Genomic DNA, 19,937 nt, shown 5'->3' on the forward strand with positions numbered 1-19,937 from the left:
TTCACTAATAAAAAGCCAGGTTTGCCTCTGTGCTCACCCTCATACATGTCTTGGATCCTTAGACTCTGACCTCTGCTTCCTCAGCAAGGAGCCACCCTAACTGTCTGGGGTAGGAGGGACAGAGGGCTGGCCAGCACAAGGGGTCAGGAAGAAATGCTTCTGGATTAGTCAATACGGCTGTACAGAGGCCCTCCCCAGGGAGCCCCATGTCATGCCTAAGTGGCAGTAAGATTTTCCTCCTCTACCTCTTGACATGGTGTCTCTCTGCTCTCCATGACTTCCTCGCTCCACTCTGTAGGCTGTCCTACAGAGGCAGGGAGCCCTGGAGAGGCGTAACTGCTGTCTCCACTTACTGGGAAGCCAGGAGAAGAGCTGGGGCAGGTTTCCTCTGACTCAGGCTAGAGAGGTCTTGGGAATCATCTTCTCAGAGGTTCTCTAACAGATTGCTTAAGGATCACCTGAAATAGACACGTTTTTCAGGTTCCCTCCCTCCCAGAAATCTGCATATCTGGAAAGCATTCCAGGTGATTCTGATGCAGGTGACCCCAAGCCATAGCTTGAGGAACACTGATCAAACAACCCCTTCCCCAAGTCACAGGTGGGAAGAAAGCGAGACCCCAAGGGTTCACACCAGACCACAAGGAACGAGGTGCAGACCTCAAGTCCCCGCTTCTTTCCTTCTTTCCGCGCCTGCCCTGCTCCTGTCTCCTCCCACCCGCCAGCGGGCGGAGGGGTGAGGTGGGCAGGGGGCGGGCTTATACCCAGACTCTGGGTTCCTCCTTAGACAGGGCTCTTGCCCTGCCCTGCCTTACCCTCTTACTGCCACCCCTTTAAACTGGACATTAAGACACAGAATGGTGTTTCTTCAAGGGCCAAATGTCTTCCTGCCTCTCTCCTATTTTTTCTCTTGCACCCCCTATCACCCTCTACTCTCCTTAAAACACAGATTACCCTCAACCCCACCCCTCCATCCATGAGACAAAGTGGGGAAATCCTGGCCTCCTCCTCCATGCTCCCCTGTTTGACCCACCTTATCTTTTTGACCTTAGAGTCTATCCCTCCCCCCGTAACAACGTCTCTGAATGTCTTCCCTCAAATGCCATCTTGCTCTTTCTTGCCTCCACTCATGTGACAACATCATCAACTTGGCCGGTAGCAATTCCTTCTGGCCATACTGAATCCTCCCGATCCCCCACAGTCCACGTGAAAGCCCTCTTCCTCCAGGAAGCTTTTCTTAACCATCCAGTCCTAGCATTCTTCTTCTCTGAACCATCAGAGCACTGAACCGTTTACTTGTTATCTGCTTTTATTACCTATTATATTCTGCTTTGAATTGTGAGCTTTAAGTAATTCCCAGCTACAGACCACAGCCTACCAGCCTATGCTTCTAATTATCCACCCACTTGGCAATGTGCTTTGCACATAATAAGTAAGTAAGGGATGTTAGCAGTGATGGAGCCTTACAATGCTAGAGGCCAGGAGACCTTGACCTGGAGGCAACTAACTGATTAGATCAGGGAATTTTCTAAGCCTCTTGGGCTAACAAACATCTAAAGGCTAACTAGAAAATCCAAGTCAGATCTTCCTCTGGATTCTGCTTCCTCAGTTGTAATGGACTTCCCTGCCCGTCACCACCCTTCCTGTGCCAATGTGGTCAGTTCCACCCTCCTGCTCCCCACAGCAATCTCTCTTGCATATCCCTTGCCACTCAGTCCCAAACAAGACATTATTAATATCCATGCACTTGCCAGTGGACCCTGGGGCTTGGCCCTCATCCCCCATTCCAGCTGACCAGTTCCCATTCACTGCACACGCATTAGCTGAGCCTATTTGAAGCTGCTTACCTCAAAACCCTTTTGCACACCCTTGACATCCATGTCTCTCCATTTAAGACAACCATTCCTCTTTTACTGAGGATCGACCGTCACTGCTTGGTCCCTTGCTTGCTTACAAACATGACAACAAGAAGTTAATGCTAAACACACTGGCAGCTTAAGTTCTGGGACCTGGGCCTAACTTTCAGAAAGGAGCCCTTTATTCTTTGTTTATTGTAGGATGAATGTCCTACAGAGGAGAAGGGCACTCTCCTGCTTAGGGCCCCTGCAGTCTGAAGGGAACCTGGGCATCCTCACCTGGATGGTTTGCCGGAATCTGAAAACCTTAACACTGTGACTCGCAATTCAAATGCACAAAGCAGGCTCAGCTCCTCAGAGAAAGAGCTGTCTGTGACCCATGTGGAGCAAGTCTTTGGGGAGGACTTTGTGTCCTCCTTTAACAAGACCAGAACTGCTCTCCCTAACCCCCTAAATAATCTCCACAAAACAAGAAGTTTCTCATTAATATAGCCATCTCTCCAAAAAAATAAAGATCGCTACTTACCTATATAGGTCCACTTGGATCCTGCAAAGAAGAAAACAAAGGAAGTAAGTACAGTTGAGCTTGAACAAGTTAGAGAAAATACGACAGATTTTACTATTATTATTTGGGGGATGGGGGCATGCCACACAGCTTGTGGGATTTTAGTTCCCCAACCAGGGATTGAACCCAGGCTCTCAGCAGTAAAAGCTCTGAATCCTAACCACTGGACCACCAGGGAATTCTCCAGATTTTACTTTTAAATGGGCAAGATTGAGAAGGAGGTAGATGCTGAGAACTTCAAACTTTTTCATTGTGGAGAAAGGGGACCAAACCCTTTTGCACTGTTGGTGGGTATGTAAATTGGTACAGCCACTATGGAAAAGAGTGTTCAGGTTTCTCACAAAAATTAAAAACAGAACTACCATATGATCCAGAAATTCCACTCCTGGGTATTTATCCAGAGAAAACAAAAACTAATTAGGAAAGATATATGTACTCCCATGTTCAGTGCAGCATTATTTACAACAGCCAAGATATGGAAAGAACACAAGTGCTGCCCATCAATAGAGGAATGGATGAAAAAGATATAGGATATATATATATATATATATACACACACACACATATACACACACACACATATACACGCACACACATATACACCATGGAATATTACTCAGCCATTATAAGAATAAAATATTGCCATTTATGACAACATGGTGAACCTAGAGGGTATTATATTAAGTGAAATAAGAGAAAGATAAATACTGTATGATTTCACTTATATGTGGAATCTAAAAAAAATGGACAAACAAGACTAGCAGTTATAGATACAGAGAACAAACAGTTGGTTGTCACAGGAGAGGTGCATAAAGGAGAGGAAATAGGTAAGAGAGATTAAGAGGTATAAACTTCCAGTTACAAAATAAATGAGTCACCAATATTAAACGTACACTGTGAGGAATACAGTCAACTGTAGTATCTGTGGATGGTGACATATTTTAAATGTATAGGAAAAAATCACTAATCTATATTCAGGAAATAACATACTGTTGTAGGTCAATATACTTTAAAAACAAACTCACTCATAGAAAAGGAGATCAGATTAGTGGTTCCCAGAGGGAAGGGGCTGGGGCAGAGGGAACTGGATAAAGGTGACCAAAAGGTTCTAACTTCCAGTAATAAGTCCTAGGAATGTGATGTATTAATACAACATGATAAATATAATCAACACTGCTGTGTGTTACATATGAAAGTTGTTAAGAGAACAAATCCCAAAGAGTTCTCATCACAAGGAAAAATTCTATCTATATAATTTTGTACATGTATGAGATAATAGACGTTTGCTAAACTTATCGTGATAATCTCTTCATGAAATATATGCCACATTATTATACCACACACCTTAAATTCATCCAGTGCTTTAAGTCAGGTGTATCTCAATAAAACTGGAAGGAAAAAATTTAAAACATACAACCTTTCTCAGAGTCTGTGTTGGAACAACTGCCTCTCAGAACACCTGTGCTTCCAGGGAAGGGGCACAAGGCAATGATTCTCTGCAGGGGTCCAGGGGTCAGGGAGGGGGCTTCTTTATCAGAAACCTCCCGTATATCTTAGAAAAGCCACATTTCACTATCCAAATAGTTAATAAATTCACAAGGCTCAAAACTCAAGAGCCACCAAGAGGAACACAGTGAGAGCACTTCCTACCACCCAACCTCCCTGCTTCATTAGACGCAACCAGTTTCACAGTGTGACATGTATACACGTATCTGTATTCTCTTCCCTTCTTTTTTTCACACAAATGCTGGCCTCTGGGAAATGCTGTTTTGCATCTTGCTTTTCCCCTACTTAACAACGCAGCCTAGAGAAGAGTTCCAGCCCATTCCAAAAGGAAGGTTTTTATTTGAGGAAGCTGCCACCATCATCACCGGAGTTAGAATTCCACGGGTGGCGGCAATGTGGAGGAGAGGTCCTGCCAGGAGTGTAATGAGAGTCACCTGTCACCTCCCACTCACAGCCTTCACTCATAAAAGTCCTTCATGCTAACAGCTAAATATAGTTTTAGAAAGTCATTGCACAGATAACCAGCAGGGACCAATGGTATAGCACAGGGAGCAATAGGCAGGATTTTGTAATAACATAAAAGGATAAAGAATCTGAAAAAGAATGCATATGTATATGTGTATCTGAATTACTTTGTTGTACACCTGAAACTAACACAACATTGGAAATTAACTACACTTCAATTTAAAAAAAAAGTCTTTGTGGAGCTATGCTCTTGACACACTTCCCTCTTCATCTCCAGGAAGAGCCCGAGACCCTGAATTGAGACTCGGGGTGTCTGTCTCAGGACACATTACAGGGAGGGGACTGTTCAACCCCTATGTTCCTGTCTCCCAACTTCACCAGGTGCTTCCAGGATTCTGGGCCCATCTGCAGGAGGAAGACTCACATCTCCTTTCTCTTGGGAATTGATTTGCAGTAAAACTTACCTGACCAGTCACCTGGTGCTCACTTCTCACAACTGGGCATTTCCTACTCATGCCAATAGTGCTTTTGAAAAACATAAGAGAATTTGGCTTGTTTTTCTTTGTAAGCTAGTTAATCACCTATTTTTATTAATTGCTTTTCTGTTTCATTTCTTTGTCTCAGTGTTTTTAATTTTCAAATTCAATTCTTTTGGTAATTTTTTCAAATTACACTTGCATGTGGTTTAAAGAGTCAGATGGTTCTATCCACATCAGGCTTTCAATGAAATATCGGTCCCCTAACACTCCTGAGTCACTTTCCCGTTCCCTATGGCAACCACTTTGAATTCTTTTAACATAATTATTTGGCATTATCTCCACAACTCTATAAAAATATACCTATGTTGAGCCTTCATGATTTGCTTAGGTTTAGGCATTATTTGTTGACAGCCCACTTTGGAAGAGAAGGACTAAGGGCTCTTTCACACACCCATCTCCTTGATTTCTGGATAAAGCAATGAGAGACCATAAGGCAAAGTGGATCAATTCCTGTTAAGAAACATTTCTTCACATTTCCCATCACTTCCCATGAACTTAGAGAATCTTTGAGATAGAGGCAGTAGTGCCAGACCCCTTAGAGTATTTGCTGCCTTTTCTCATCAAAAATGCCCATAAGCTTGAACACAAGAAATTTCATGTACAGTTAATTTCATAGGAGGTCCATAGAACTGTTGGTTTTTTGTTCTGTGTGTTTTTTCCTTTTTCTTTATTTTACTGTAAACTTCTTTGCCACAAGCTTTTTTGCCACAAATTGTTATTGCATAATTAACTGGCAGTAAGACATTTCTGCCATGAAAGATCAAATAACTGGTTGACAGTTTTTGGTTTGGCAGTTGGATTTCTACTGCATTAGCATTCCAATGCATTAGCATTTCTTCCAGTTAGTGATGTTACTGATGGCTTTATCCAGCTGACCGATGATGATCGTTAGCGCCAAGAATTGGTTTCTTACTTTGAAACACACTACACTGGAGGAAAAAGAGGCCAAGGGCCTCAAAGGTTGAGCCAGCGTTTCCCACAACTTTGAAACATCTATCAACAGATAGGTGACAAGATGCCAAGAATCCAGCACAGGGTAGAGGCTTTCACACTGCAACGCAAAGCTCAGGTACAAACATGCACCCTCATACTTGGAAGCTGGTACTTCTCTTAAGGAAGGAAAAGGGCGATGCTGACTGAGAAGACGAATCAACCACAAACAAACAAACAAAAAGTATAAAATACCATGAACGAAAGACTTGGAAGGCAAATGCTTAGGTACAGCCCACAAGATAAAATCAGTTACTTGCATAGTATTACTATGAATCTACATACATTTTAAAATGTATTCAAATATTTTATATTTGTTAGAAAGCCTTTTAAATTTTTATTTATTTCTTATGTTTCATTGTGTCCTTTAAACTTTTTATTGGAGTAGATCTACAGTGTTAGTTTCAAGTATATGCAAGCTGAGCCAGTTATACACACACACACACACACACACACACACACACACATATATATATCTCCAGTTTTTAAGATTCCTTTCCCATGTTATACACACACACACACACACACACACATGTATCTCCACTGTTTTTAAGATTTCTTTCCCATGTAGGTCCATTACAGAGTATTGAGTAGAGTTCCCTGTGCTTTACAAAAGTCCTTATTAATTATCTCTTAATGTATAGTAGTGTGTATATGTCAATCCCAATCTCCCAATTTATCCCTCCTCGCCTTCCCCCCCTCCCAGTGACCATAAGTTTTTGTACACTTGACTCTTTCTGTTCATTATGTCTTTTTTGATGTCCTGCTTTTACTTTTTATTATTTTATTTTCTGTAGCAAAATTGCCTTATGGGCCAGCTACACCTTGAAAATGCTTGTGGCAAAAATGTGTACCATGACAGTACCCAGGACCCCACAGAGCCCCTGAAACCTACTATGGTTTAGGTTTAGGGCTTAATAGTCCCTAAATTCACCTCCTGTGAATCAGCAGTTAGATGAAGACATTCAGAACCATGGCGAGCCCAAACTTCTATGTGACCCTCAAGTTTACTGCAAGCCTCTCATTGACACAATAATGAAAAGGGGGGGCAGGGAAGCATGGCTTGGGAACCAAGCTACAGAAAACTTCAAAGCACCTTTCTGAACATTTTCCTTTGGCGTTCTGTTTGAGGGGTTTTATTAAAATACAACCTTGGATTTCAGAGGCAGAGGAAGCCAGAGGATTGTCACTTAGCTGGCCAGAGCACTTGGAGGCCCAGGATGTAAAATCTCACAAGGAGCAGGGAATTTCATCTCAGTGCTTCCCTGGAGAGACACAGGCCACTCAGTGATCCTGGAGGCCACCAGGAAAAAACATCTGCAACCACTGAGCGGTCCTGCATTGGCCAGAAATTTTAATTGCACCTGCACCAAAATCAAACCATGGCCTTAACAGCCTGTATCTTCTGCTCCTTTCCCCGAAGCCTGCTAAGCTGAGGTTTCCATATTGTTGCAGTGCTCATCCTCAGACGAGGCATCAGCACAATGCTCTGGTAAACTCCGTGTGATCGCGTGCCTCTGGGACTATAAGGGCTCAAGGACACAGGCCTGGGGACATGTTCTTAAAAAGCAGCAGAGCAATCTTTCCTGCCCTCGTTTTGCTGAGCGACCCTGCTTGGACCGCAAGACTCCGTGGTTTGGGTATAAATGGCCGTGTCTGGAGGGGCTTGAAAGCTGGAGTCTGGAGAGGAGAGGCACCGTAAAATGAAGGGGAGGGTGATCTGGGTCAGGGGGTCTCACTGGATTAAGGTCAGTGCCCAGTTTGGTTCATTGTCTGCTGAGGTCAAGGAAACTTTATAAAGGAAGGGTGCAAAAAAAAAAAAAAAGGAAGGATGCACCTTTGGTTTATTTGGAAATGGCCCCTCCTGGTTTCCCACCTCTTGCTTTAGGGGCAAAGATCTTCACAGAATTAAATTGCCCCTGACCCAGGCAGGCCAGGCAAAGGACCCTCCCTGTGGCTACACCTCAGTAGCTTCCTGAGGGCGTCTGTTCTAAGAAGGTCATCACTTCCTTCCTGAGCACTGGGAGGTCCAGGTGGATGCCTGTTAGAACCTGCAGCCCCAGCTTATCCTGGGCAGGGAGAATGTTCTGGCTGCTTTCGGAGGAAACGATGTTTACAAAGATTCAGGTCAGGGGTTCTGGGCCCTGCTTGCTCCCTGTCCTGGATGCTAGAACCTTCCCTGACTAACCAACATCCGGGGAGCCCAAAGCTGCCCAGCTGTCCACACCAGGCTCAGGCAGAGCAGGTGCTGCAGAATTCATAGAAATGTTACCCCCACCCACTGCCCCAGCAGCTGAGAGTTCCCAGGTTATCTCTGGAAGATGCTTGACTTTTATTATGCCCTCTCCCTCCCTGACCCCGAGGTTTGCCAGCGCCAGTCACTGAGAATTCAGGTGCTCCAGGAAGATCCCCTGGAGGAGGGCATAGCAACCCACTCCAGTATTCTTGCCTGGAGAATTTTATGGACAGAGGAGCCTGGCGGGCTACAGTCCATGGAGTTGCAAAGAGCTGGACACGACTGAGTGACTTAGCATGCACGCAGGCAGAGGACAGACCACTTTCTCACCCACTGCCCAGCTTAACGCCCCTCCACACTTGGGTTAACACTGACACTTTACATCTCGGTGAGTTTTGCTCTGACTAAAAACCCAAGAAACCTGCCTGAGGAAGAACAGAATAAAAGCTGTGTTCTTAGAATCAAGGGGTAAGCAGGCTGGCTGCTCAGTGTACAGTGAAAGTAGTTCTTTATTCATTTATTTTTTTTACTGAAAACTTTCCCCAGCCCAACTGGGAGAACGGAAAAGAGAGAAGGGCAAGGAGGAGGGGGAGAGGAGGGTCCAGAGGGTCAGAGAAGCACAGCGGGGAGAAGGAGCTGCCCCCAGAGTGAGGGGAGAAACAGGCTTTCAGAAGAGGGTCGGTAAAGGGCTTCTCCCTCGTCTTGGAGCTAAAAGGGAGATTTCAAGTCAGACTTTGGGTTACAGTGCGGCTTTCTTCAGAGGGGAATATATATTAAAGTCTGCCGTTTTAGAAACTAATTTCCACGTTTATAACTCCTTTCTCCCAACCACTTTCTCCCTCACCAGATGAGGAAGATAACTACCAAGCATACCAAGCCAGCTAGTGGACTCGAACTGAATTAAGAGGACAAAGCTGCTGACAGCCAGGCTCCCTCTGCCTCCCTAGCATGCCCCATGGGCACCATGCCCTCTGACGGGAGGGGGCTCCAGCTTTCATGCCTCTGAGCAGAACCAACTTCTCCCCACCACCACCCAGCCAGGGAATATGGACTGGCAGCCATTCTCGTCACTCTGGGCTCTTCTAGGAATGTTTCAGCCTAGCCTGGGTCTAGGAATGGTCGCCGGAGAAGGCAATAGCCACCCACTCCAGCACTCTTGCCTGGAAACACCCATGGACAGAGGAGCCTAGTAGGCTGCCGTCTACGGGGTCGCACAGAGTCGGAGGTTAGCAGCAGCAGCAGGAATGGTTGCACCTACAAATGTCCGTACAAACACTTGGGGCAAACTCTGTCAAGGGCACTAGGCACCATCTGTTACTCAGGAAGTTTCTGTAAGTCACCATCTGCTCCTCCAGAAAAGGGCTCACCCAGCTGTGGAGACCCAGGCAGAAGCCCTCACCTTAGCTGCTGGCTGGCCACGGGCTTCCCTGATGGCTCAGAGGGTAAGGATCTGCCTACAATGCACGACACACAGGAGAACCAGGTTTGATCTCTGGACCGGGAAGATCCCCTCAAGGAGGGTATGGCAACCCACTCCAGTATTCTTGCCTTTAGAATTCCATGGACAGAGAAGCCTGGGGGGCTGCAGTCCACGGGGTCCCAAAAAGTGGGACACAACTGAGCAACTAACACTATAGTTGCTGGCTACAACTCGCCTCCCTGACCCAAGCCCCTCTACCATCTCCTGCTACTGGTTGGGCACCACCAGCCTCAGCCCTTCAGGGTCCAAAGCCCTAACTACACTCAGAAATAAGATTATGCATGCTCGTCTGAGGGCACGTCGCGCGCACACACGTACAACTTCAGAGTAGTAAAGCCCTTCTGGAGAAAAACAATGATTAGGATGAGATGCATCATCTCTTTAACTTGGAGGTAAAACTTAATGGTAAAGAGTCTCCTCCAAAGGAAAGCACCCACCACTGTGCGAACCCTCCCTGGTAGAGAGGCTGCTCAGGAACACCCCAGACACTCCTCTGCCGCCTGCACGTGGATCGGGGCACAATATTTTACATCCTGGTTCTGTTTCTCCTCCTCGGGTTAGCAAATTCCCAAGCCACCTCTCCAGCGCTGCGGGTGGGTGTTGGGGGGTGCACTCCGAGAAGGCACAAACGGATTTTAATGCGAGGACAATGTCCGGCAAACCGCTTCCCGACTACCCCGCCCACCCTGCGAAACCAGAACGGATCCTCCATTCCAAAGGAAAATGAAGCATCCTTCGTAAAAACGTACTGTTGGAGACCCTGCAGGTCCTTCCCCGCTCCCCGCGAATGATTTTACTTTAACGAGCCGCGTGAGGACTCCTTCTGCCAAGGTGTGGCTGAGCGCTCGGGATTGTTCGGGAAGAAGAGGCAGAAGAAACTTTACCATTGAGCGGGGCTGGGCTGGAAGGCTGTTCCTTTAAGACCACGAGCAGGAGCACGGCCGCCGCGTGCAGGCTGCGGAGAGGCATCTTCGGGCGGCTCCCGGCGCGGGCAGAGAGCGCGGGCTGCGGGCGGCTGAGCTCCTCCTCGCCCTCTGGCTCGGGCGCTGGGGCTGGCGGGGCGCTCACCCGGACCTTGTGCGCGCAGCCGGGCGTCACGGCCAGCACCTCTGTTCTTTGGGCTCCTGGCTTCCCGCGGGCTGCTTTTATGGAGCGACTCAGCCCCAAACAGATGATGTCATCGGGTGGGGGGGGAGAACGCCCTGCCTAGGGGAGGTCTGGCGCCCCAGTTCCAAGGTGAGTTGTAACCCTGACTTCAGCCGCTCTCCGCGGGGCAGTGGCCCGGGCGCTCCTTGAGCCGGGGCTGGCGCGGAACCCAGTTCTCCGTGGAAGCCGCAGGCGGGCGGGGGAGAGATACGCCTGCCTGGACCCAGTGGGGAGGGGTGCGTCCAGGGACGCGCTTCAGTGGCCACGACCTTGGGCTGTCATTGCCTCTGCTTGAGAAGCCCCCTAAGTACAATACCAGTCTGGGCCAGAGACTCCTTCTGTGCCCCCATCGTGTGCTTGCCTGGACTGGGCACACCTTACGGACTGGACGAGACACCGATGGATTAGGAAGGATGGGCTGCATTCACATTCAGAATTTCTGTGGACTGTACAGTCAGTTCACAGAAAGGTCCTGAAAAGGTCTTACCTTTGAAATATAGATGCAAAGAAATTAACAGGTAAATAGCATGGGGTTGAGGGTGCGCTGTGAAATAGAAATAGATATGTAGGTAAAAAGAAGAAATGAACAGCTTTGCTAAGCAATTAGACTTTCACTTCAGAGCAGGTAAGTAGGCAAAGCTCTTAACTAGTTCATAATATCAATCTTTCTCTAGGAAGCTGGGGAGGAAGGAGGGGGTCTCTTCTCTGGGCACTTGGATGAAAGAAAGGGACTTGCGTGATTTCTTGAGCTCCTACTTGATTTCCCAAGTGGCGCTAGTGGTAAAGAGCCCGCCTACCAGTGTGGGAGACATTAGAGATGCTGTGTTCGATCCCTGGGTTGGAAAGATCCCCCTGGAGGAGGGAATGGCAACCCACTCCTGTATTCTTGCCTGGAGAATCCCATGGACAGAGGAACCGGTGGGCTCCTGTCCCAAGGGTCGCAAAGAGTTGGATCTAACTGAAGCAACTTAGCATGCAGGTCACTCAGTGCAAGACTCTGTACCAGGCATTTTGCCTCTTGGCTCAGATTAATGTTGGTGTCGTTTTCAGTGCGTATTATCAGTTGCTCATTTTTGTCCACTTGCCTCGCATGTCTGTATCCTTTTAAATAAATAAATATATGTATATATATATATATACACAGTGTGTGTTAAAGTTAGTTGCTCACTTGTGTCTGACTCTTTGGGACCCCATGGACTGTAGCCTGCCAGGCTCCTCTGTTCATGGGATTCTCAGGCAGGAATACTAGCATGGGTTGCCATTTCCTTCTCCAGAAATCTTCCCTACCCAGGGATCAAATCCAGGTCTGCATCTAGTCACATGCTGATACTTGTTGTCTGATCCCCTTTGTATTTAGTCCATGTTCAGTCGTTAAGTCAAAGGTTTTACTAACTTGCTGCCTCCGGCGTGCACTGAATTTTCCTGCTGCTGTGACTGCCACTTGCTGCTCCCACCACCAGTCTTGTTATTGGTGCTTCTGGCTTCCGTGGGTCCTCTGACTGTGTCTGGTCCTGGTGGTTTGGCTCTCTTTCCTTCCTGCTCAGTGACTCTGCCTATTCTCTTGGCTCCCTGCCGCCCACAGGCATTGTTCAGATCACATGGTCTGCTGAAGCGTGCCCACCCCCAGCCCTGGTACAGGACCCCTGGTTTTGTGACCTGAATCATCCTACCCTCTTCTCTTGGCCACAGTTGCCTGACCAGCCCTCACCCCTCTGGTCTGTGCTGATCTCAGTCCAGGTGGGCTCTCAGGCTGGCCTCAATGACTGATGAAGCTGCTTGTCCGTGGTAGTTTTGGAAGGACAGACCAGCTTTTCTGCTGAAGCCACAGGAAGCACATGCCACCCACATTTCAAGGGGTGCTACTGTTCTGTTCATATCTGCTCAGCCATTGTTTGGGTTAATAAAGGGCTATGAAGTCTTGTTGAGGAAGTTGTTACAAAGACAGTCTTGTTACAAGCACTTTCAAACCACCGTAGACTTAGGGATGACCTTTTCTGCTTATAGCTCTTGATCAAGAGCCACACCTCTAGGGTGGTGAGTGAGCGTTTCACTATCGTTCTTAAGACATTCGTGTCTCTGATTCGTCATCAAGGGCTTTACAAGATGAAGTGCACTAGAGAAACACCAGAGGTTGGGGAGGAGCTGCTGCAGGTTCAGAAATGCACACCATGGAAGTGAAATCACTCACCCCACATTTCACTACTAGTTCAAAGGAAGCTGGGTCAGGCACACACATTTTGTTACTCCCATTCCATTCTGTCTGGCTAAACAGTAAGTCCAGTTTCTTCTTGAGCATGCATCTCTAAGCATTCCGCAAGGATCCCCAGAGAAGGAGAAGTTTAAAAAGGGGATGGATTTAACAGAATGTTGTGAACTGAGTTTGATGGAGAGAAAGGAGAGGGTTGGAATGTTTATTGCATAGCTAGATCAAAGATCTGGTTAATTGGTAAAGAATGGATAGCAATTAAAAGAGGATTGAGAATATAAACAGAGACCCAATTGTTCTAAGTGCTTTGTTTTTTTTCTTTCTAGTTTTATTGAGATATAATTGATACATAGCACTGTATAATTTTAAGGTATACAGCCTAATGATTTCAGTTACATCCATCATGAAATGATTTCCACAATAAGTTTAGTGAACATCCATTGTCTGATATATGTACAAAACAAAAGAAAAAAAGGAAATTTTCTTTCCTTCTGATGAGAACTCTTACGACTTACCCTAACAACTTTCATATATAACATACAGCAGTGTTAGATTTGTCCCTTACATCCCTATTATTATAAAAATATAACAGGAGACTTGGAAAATACAGAACAAGTTTACATATAGTTCCACTATATATTACAATTATTTTTTTAGTAGATAAATTAAGATTTTTAGTTGGAGTTTCAACATTAAACTCTCAAAAATTAGTTGAATATACAGAGAAGTAGAAGGATATAGTAGACGTAAAAAGCACTACAAATCAATTCAGCATAACTTAGATTTATATGCGTGCATGCCAAGTCGCTTCAGTTGTGTCTGACTTTTTGCGACCCTCTGGTCTGTAGCCCACCAACCTCCTCTGTCCATGCGATTCTCCATGCAAGAATCCTGAAGTGGGTTGCCATGCCCTCCTCCAGGGGATCTTCCCAACCCAGGAATCAAACTCCCATCTCTCATGTCTCCTGCATCAGCAGGCAGGTTCATTACAACTAGTGCCACCTGGGAAGCCCTAATTAGGCTTTTAACTGGAAATTTATACCTTTTGACTGGCTTCATCCAATTCCCCCGCCCCTCTACCTCCAATAACCAGAAATCTGACCTCTTTTTCTATGGGTTTGTTTGTTGGAAGTGTAATTGACCTACAAGAGTGGGTTTTTTTTTTAATTTTAATCTTCTGATATCACAGGGAGGGAAAGTAAACAGAAATGAATGAAATGATCAAACTTCTGAAACATTGAAGCTGAATATCAAGCCTCTCCCTCCCATACCTCAGCAAACAGCACAAACCTAGCCAGCTTTAGACCCCAACTCTGGGAACCCTCCCTGCTGGAGGCTTCCTGGGCCCTGTGCAACTGAACCTGTATGGATTTGCCTTGCCAGCAGCAGATGCGGCTGTTGTCAGTCGATAAATAGCCCATTACTCAATGGATTAGGCTAGAAAGTGCTACCTTAATCCATTAAGTATTAAGGTAATGCCCAGTGCTCAAGAGATAGCACCAGGCCAACAAATGACATGCCCAGATGGAAGGTTCCACGGAGCAGAGCTTCTCTCAAATCTCACTATGTGTGTATCAACAGGAGGGTGAGGCTGATGAGTCAAAGGGCAGAGGAGTGGAGGAAACGTATACCGGATTTTCTGTCAAGAGTTCTGGACTGAAGTGTCTGCCCCACCACTTAATGGATGGCCTTGACAGTGGTGCAACTTCTCTGAACTTCAGTATCCTCATCTCTAAAGTACAGATTGTCATCTTGGCCCCAGGGTCATCGACAGTACTGATATACGGCTGAAATGAGATAAAGTGGGTGGAAACTTCATTCATTCATTCACCCTTTATGTGCCAGGCACTGTGCTGGGCATAGTCCTTGCTCAGAGAATGTGTAAACAGAAACCATGTCATAAATATTAATGTAATTATTGGGTTGGCTGACTCCAAACAAACGTTTCGGCCAACCCAAAAGGATGATAATAAGCTTGATGTATAATCAGAAGAAGAGTCCTACTCTGTCCTGGGGCTGTGAGGGACGACATCATCTGTGTAAGGGTGAGATTCAGTGAGTTCCTAAAGCCTCTGAAATGCACAGCTAATGCCAGGCTCTTCTTTCTCAAAGCTGGTGCTGTCTGGCAGTATTTGCCCCTTACACAAGCTAACCATTGGCTTTTCAGGCATAAAGATTAGAGTACAGAGATTTTTATTTCTTAAAGTGAGAATTCATTCTTCAAATAGTGTCAGTCAATGAGGAACGCCCCTTTGGATGGGGCAAAAGGCTGGTGGGAGGAGATCTAACATTTATTGAGTGCCTACTGTTTGCCAGACAGTTTATTCTTACAACAGCTCATGGAGATTAGTGTTACGTTTGCTGTATCATGGAAGAGACACATGAGGCTTGGAAAAGCAAAACGCCTGCCTTGCATAGGTTCACAAGGTTTGAGTAACAGAGACTGAATTTTCAACCAGATAATTTTCTAGAAAGATTTAAGGCAAGAGGGCAGCAGAAGATAAGATGGTTGGATAGCATCACCAACTCAATAGACTTGAGTTTGAGCAAACTCTAGGAGATAGTGAAGGACAGGGAAGCCTGGCGTGCTGTAGCCCATGGGGTCCCAGAGTCAGGTATGGCTTAGCAACTGAATGGCAACAACAATTTTCTGTCTCCAAGGCCCAGGCAAGCATTTTCCATGGCTGCGGTAACAAATGCCTCAAATGAGGATGCTGTATTTCTGGGTCCCTCTGAGATGTGGATTCTAGATGCTGTGATTGTGTTTTGTTGATCTAGGGTACAGTGAGCCACTTCTAGCAATCACATGATGCTCTGCCCAGGACCCGACTGTATCCTTCTCCCCAAGTACTGTGGGGAGGGATGCTGAGGGACCCTGCACTCTGATCACTCCATAGAGCGTCTGGCCCAAATGGGATATGAGGAACCTGAGACCACAGAGCTTTGATTCAATAAGTTCTCTAGCAAAGGAGACTATGAGCCCAACCATGTAATTCTTTGTTATATTAATGAGCTCTGCTTTGACCAGGTAAAGGGAGTGTGGAGGGAAGGTGAGGTAGAGGAAAGGAAGAAAGGAAGGAAAAGGCTAAGAGAATGCTTGGCCTGGGCGTTGGCTGAGGGAACAAAAGCCAAGGTGTGCATGGACCCGTTGATCCCAGTACAAGTGTCAAGGCCTTTGAAAATGCAATCACTTTTGCCACTTTCTTCACATCTTTGTTTTCACTTTTGCAGTTGTGGCTTAGAGTCATAACCTCTGTATGAACCCTAGCTGCCATGCTCACTTTCAGGCAGGATCAGGTGGAGGGCAATGTGACCCACAGAAAAGAAAGCCAGACTCTTGACTCTGCCAGGAACCAGCTCTGGGCCCTTAGCAAGTCTCTAGCCCAGTATGTGCCTTAGCTTTCTGACCTGTAAGTTGAAATAAGAATGTCTAAGCCCAGCCAAGTTGATGGATGTAGAATGAGACCACATATGGGAAAGTACGTTGGAAAACAAAAGCATCTGACATATATAAGATACTCCTGAGTGTGGACTTGAAACAGAAGGAAGTTGTCTTGATCTCAGCCTTGGTTCACTAACTTAAACTGAAATCTGGATTCCAACAAGGGGCCATAAGTTCTTACCCAGCCCTTGCCACCAATTACCATGGTAACTAGTGACTCTGGTCCAATTATTTGTCCATGGACTCCCAACTGCTGCTTCTGTCGAATAGGGAATAATGGCTTCTCACCAGGACTTTTTTTTCTTTTTTTTCTGCTGGGACTTTTATAAAGCACTTTGTGTGACTGATAAAAATGATGATAAATCAAAAGCCTATATAACAAGGAAGTTTGCATTTTAAGTGAAAATAAACCTTGCTGCAATATGTGTTATCTCTTTCCAGGGGAATTATTCTGAAAGCCATGGTTAGTTGACGCCAAGACTGCTTAGGAGATATCATTAGACTATAATAGCTTAAGGTTTCTCATACCCATCTCTCCTTTCATGTTGTCTGGTTAGACCCACTCTTCTCTAAGCTCAGAGGTTTGGTCCAGATCCTGTTCTTGCTCTCAGTCTGCAGCACTGTCCTCTCTCCTCTCTGTGTTTTAAACCAAAATGCAGTCACAGACCACATTCCAGCAAGCGCACAGATACCTCCATAAAGCAAACAGTCCTCGTATCGATTCTGACAACTTCACTGATGGTTAGGGAGACCAAATGGTGGAGGGGAAAGAACTTTGGCATCTCATGAACCTGGGCTTTGAGACTCAGCTCCACCACTCACTTCCTTTGTGATTTTGAGCAAGTCACTTAACCTCTCTGAGTCTCAGTCTTCTACTTTTTTAAAGATGAAGGCCATATAATATATCCCAAAGAGCAGGAGGAAGGAATAAATATTATGAGCTAGGCATGTGGAGAACTTAGCTCAGTGGCTCATAATAAGCACTGTGTAGATATGTTAGTGGTTCTCTGCTGTAGAAAGGTCTTGACTGGCTGAAGGGGAAGACTATTTCATCCCATAGTTTCTAGTTTGGACAACCCTATCAGCTTCTCTGGTTTGAGGAATCACCCCAAATTCATGAACCCTAAGAAAGAATGAGTGATTTCCAAGTATCACTCCCTGCAGTTCTACACATTGGCCTCTCAAGAGTGTAGCTTTTGTCATAACAAGCCAGTCTTCCTGCTGAAGCAATGATGCCTCCTAACTCAGTAGACCTGAACCGCATGTCCACAGGAAATGCCCTATCACCAGACTCTTGGGGCTGGGGGGTATTCTTGAGTTCAGAGATGCCACATTCTATCAGCGTAAACTGGCAATTTCCTCTTGTTTGGATGCTCTACTTCTGTGCAATGGCAGGAATGTATGATCTGATCCCTCATTTCAGTTCCTTTCAAAGAAGACTGGCCAGCGCCCCCAAGACGCTTGCATTTCAGTTTGCACTCGTCTCCCCTGGTTATGGGGTGCTGGAACACGTGGGGTGATCCTTCTGCCCCTCGGCCTTCTTATCTCAGTTGCAGTGCCTGATGAAGTCCTCAGGAGGCTGGAAGCCCGGTGCCCCTAGCACTGTCAGCTGCATGGCCTGGAAAGACGAAGGCCAGTGAGCATCCTCACAGACCTCTCAGGTCGGGTCGCCTCTGTGGCCAGAGGTCAGCTCTGTCAAGGATCCAGCTTTCTGTCTAGCTCTGAGAAGGGGCGCAGGTGTATCTGGTGACCAGCAGGGCAGGCAGGCAGCCAAAAGCTCACCCAAGGCAACACAGCCAGCGAATAAAAGATACTTCCTTGGGGAGTGGCTGCATAGCAAACCCACTGAGATGAGTTAAGAAGTCTTACCTATGGAGCTGTTAATAGCTTCTTGTTTAAAATTTTTATTTGTATTGGACTATTCTTGATTTATTGTGTTGGTCTCAGGTATACAGCAAAGTGGTTCAGTTATACATACACATACCCAGAGCTTGCTTCTTCATGCCCGTCTCCCTCCCCATCCTTGAAATAAGAGTTTGGAGCTCACTTTGTAGTGGAATAAATTATAACTAGATTAGTTATATCTACATCCTAGTTTTTTTTTTAACACATATGCAAAACTTCTCTTTGATATTGCCTATCTATTTTCTCTACTTGCCACGGTTTCGTGGGTGGTAGAAATGAGGACAGGATACAGAGAGTCCTTAAAGGGTATTCAAAGAATCAGAAAATTAAAACTCAGGCACACTCTTCAACTTCTGTTTTCCCTGGGGGCATGGGAAGGGGAAATAGCTCCAATACCTCAGTCATTCCACTTTTATCATAGAGATTGTAGCACTTAATTCCAATGAGGATTTGTAAAATTCTTTTTGCAAGGTTTAGGAAGGATACTATACTCCAAAATTATAAAGTGTATTGATACCTGTAACCATTGAGTTGGTTGGTGGTTTTTAGTGGAGGCATCAGACATGTCTGTGATAAGAAGGAACCCAGGGCTTATTCCTCCTCTGACAGAACAAACAAGTTGACGCAGGCCCAGTTCACAGGAAAGAAATCAGTTCAGAGATCTTGGGTAGGAGAAATCCCATCATAATAGGTCTCATATAACTAGCTGTCAGCAGGAGAAAAATGCCAAGAAGTGGGGAAGAGGGCAGAGAAAAGTTCTGGAAGGAAGAGTTTGAACTCGTAGCCGTTATCTGAACAAAGGGGGAGATGCAGGGAAATGAAAGATGGTACCGAGGACTTTCACCTGGGGGCTGAGCAACAGGGTTTGCTTGTGTTGACTCAACACAGAGAATCTGGTGCTGTACAAAGCATGCCAGCCAAGACTGGAAACAGAACTTCTTTTTTAAATTGAAGTACAATTTAGTTACAATATAATATTAGTTTCAGGTGTATGACATGCTAATTCAGTGCTCCATTTAAAGTTGCTATAAAATACTGTATTCCCTGTGCTGTGCAATATATCCTTGTAGTTTATTTACTTTATACCTATCTTGTCCCACTCCCTTCCCTTTAAAGTTCCCTGGAAACAGAACTTAAAAAAAAAATTTTAAACATTTTATTTTCTATTGGGGTATAGCTGATTAACAATGTTGTAGTAGTTTCAGGTGAACAACAAAGGGACTCAGCTATACATATACATGTATCCATTCTCCCCCAAACTCCTCTCCCATCCAGGCTGCCACATAACACTGATCAGAGCCCTGGAAACAGAACTTTCAGCATTGAACTAGCACAGGGAAACATCTCAGCTAGGTGAGTTTTATATACAAAGCTATGTAGAGGGAGTTCATAAAGGAGAAGAATTCCCGCTACTCAATCCTACCCGACAATAATGTCATTCTTGTATCTTCCATTTTTATTCCTGTCCATGTCAACAAAAAATATTTACCGAGTTACTACCAAGTTAATACACTGTATTTTGTGTGCTACTTTTTTGGGAAACTAACAGTGGGTCGTAAGGATTTTTCCGCATTTCTGCATAGCCTTAAAAGCGTGTAACATCA

The 19,937-nt window shown here is 45.6% G+C and overlaps 1 protein-coding gene across 5 annotated transcripts in view; it reads right to left on the reverse strand.

Annotated features, from left to right (window-relative positions):
• The window catches only part of CA12 (carbonic anhydrase 12), a 65,053-nt gene extending 54,109 nt beyond the window's left edge, over nt 1-10,944 (reverse strand). The window contains exons 1-2 of one of the 5 annotated variants that reach the window (XM_005685677.3): nt 10,519-10,941; nt 2,380-2,400 (exon numbers count right to left, since the gene is read on the reverse strand). In XM_005685677.3, the coding sequence (XP_005685734.2) occupies nt 2,380-2,400; nt 10,519-10,603 (106 nt within the window). In that variant the 5' untranslated portion in view covers nt 10,604-10,941. Of the gene's footprint in view, nt 1-2,379; nt 2,401-10,518 lie in introns of all 5 variants that reach the window. The other 4 variants (XM_005685675.3, XM_005685676.3, XM_005685674.3 and 1 more) reach the window with 4 other exon arrangements.

The sequence above is a fragment of the Capra hircus genome, chromosome 10 (genome assembly GCF_001704415.2).
Source record: "Capra hircus breed San Clemente chromosome 10, ASM170441v1, whole genome shotgun sequence".
NCBI lineage: Eukaryota > Metazoa > Chordata > Mammalia > Artiodactyla > Bovidae > Capra > Capra hircus.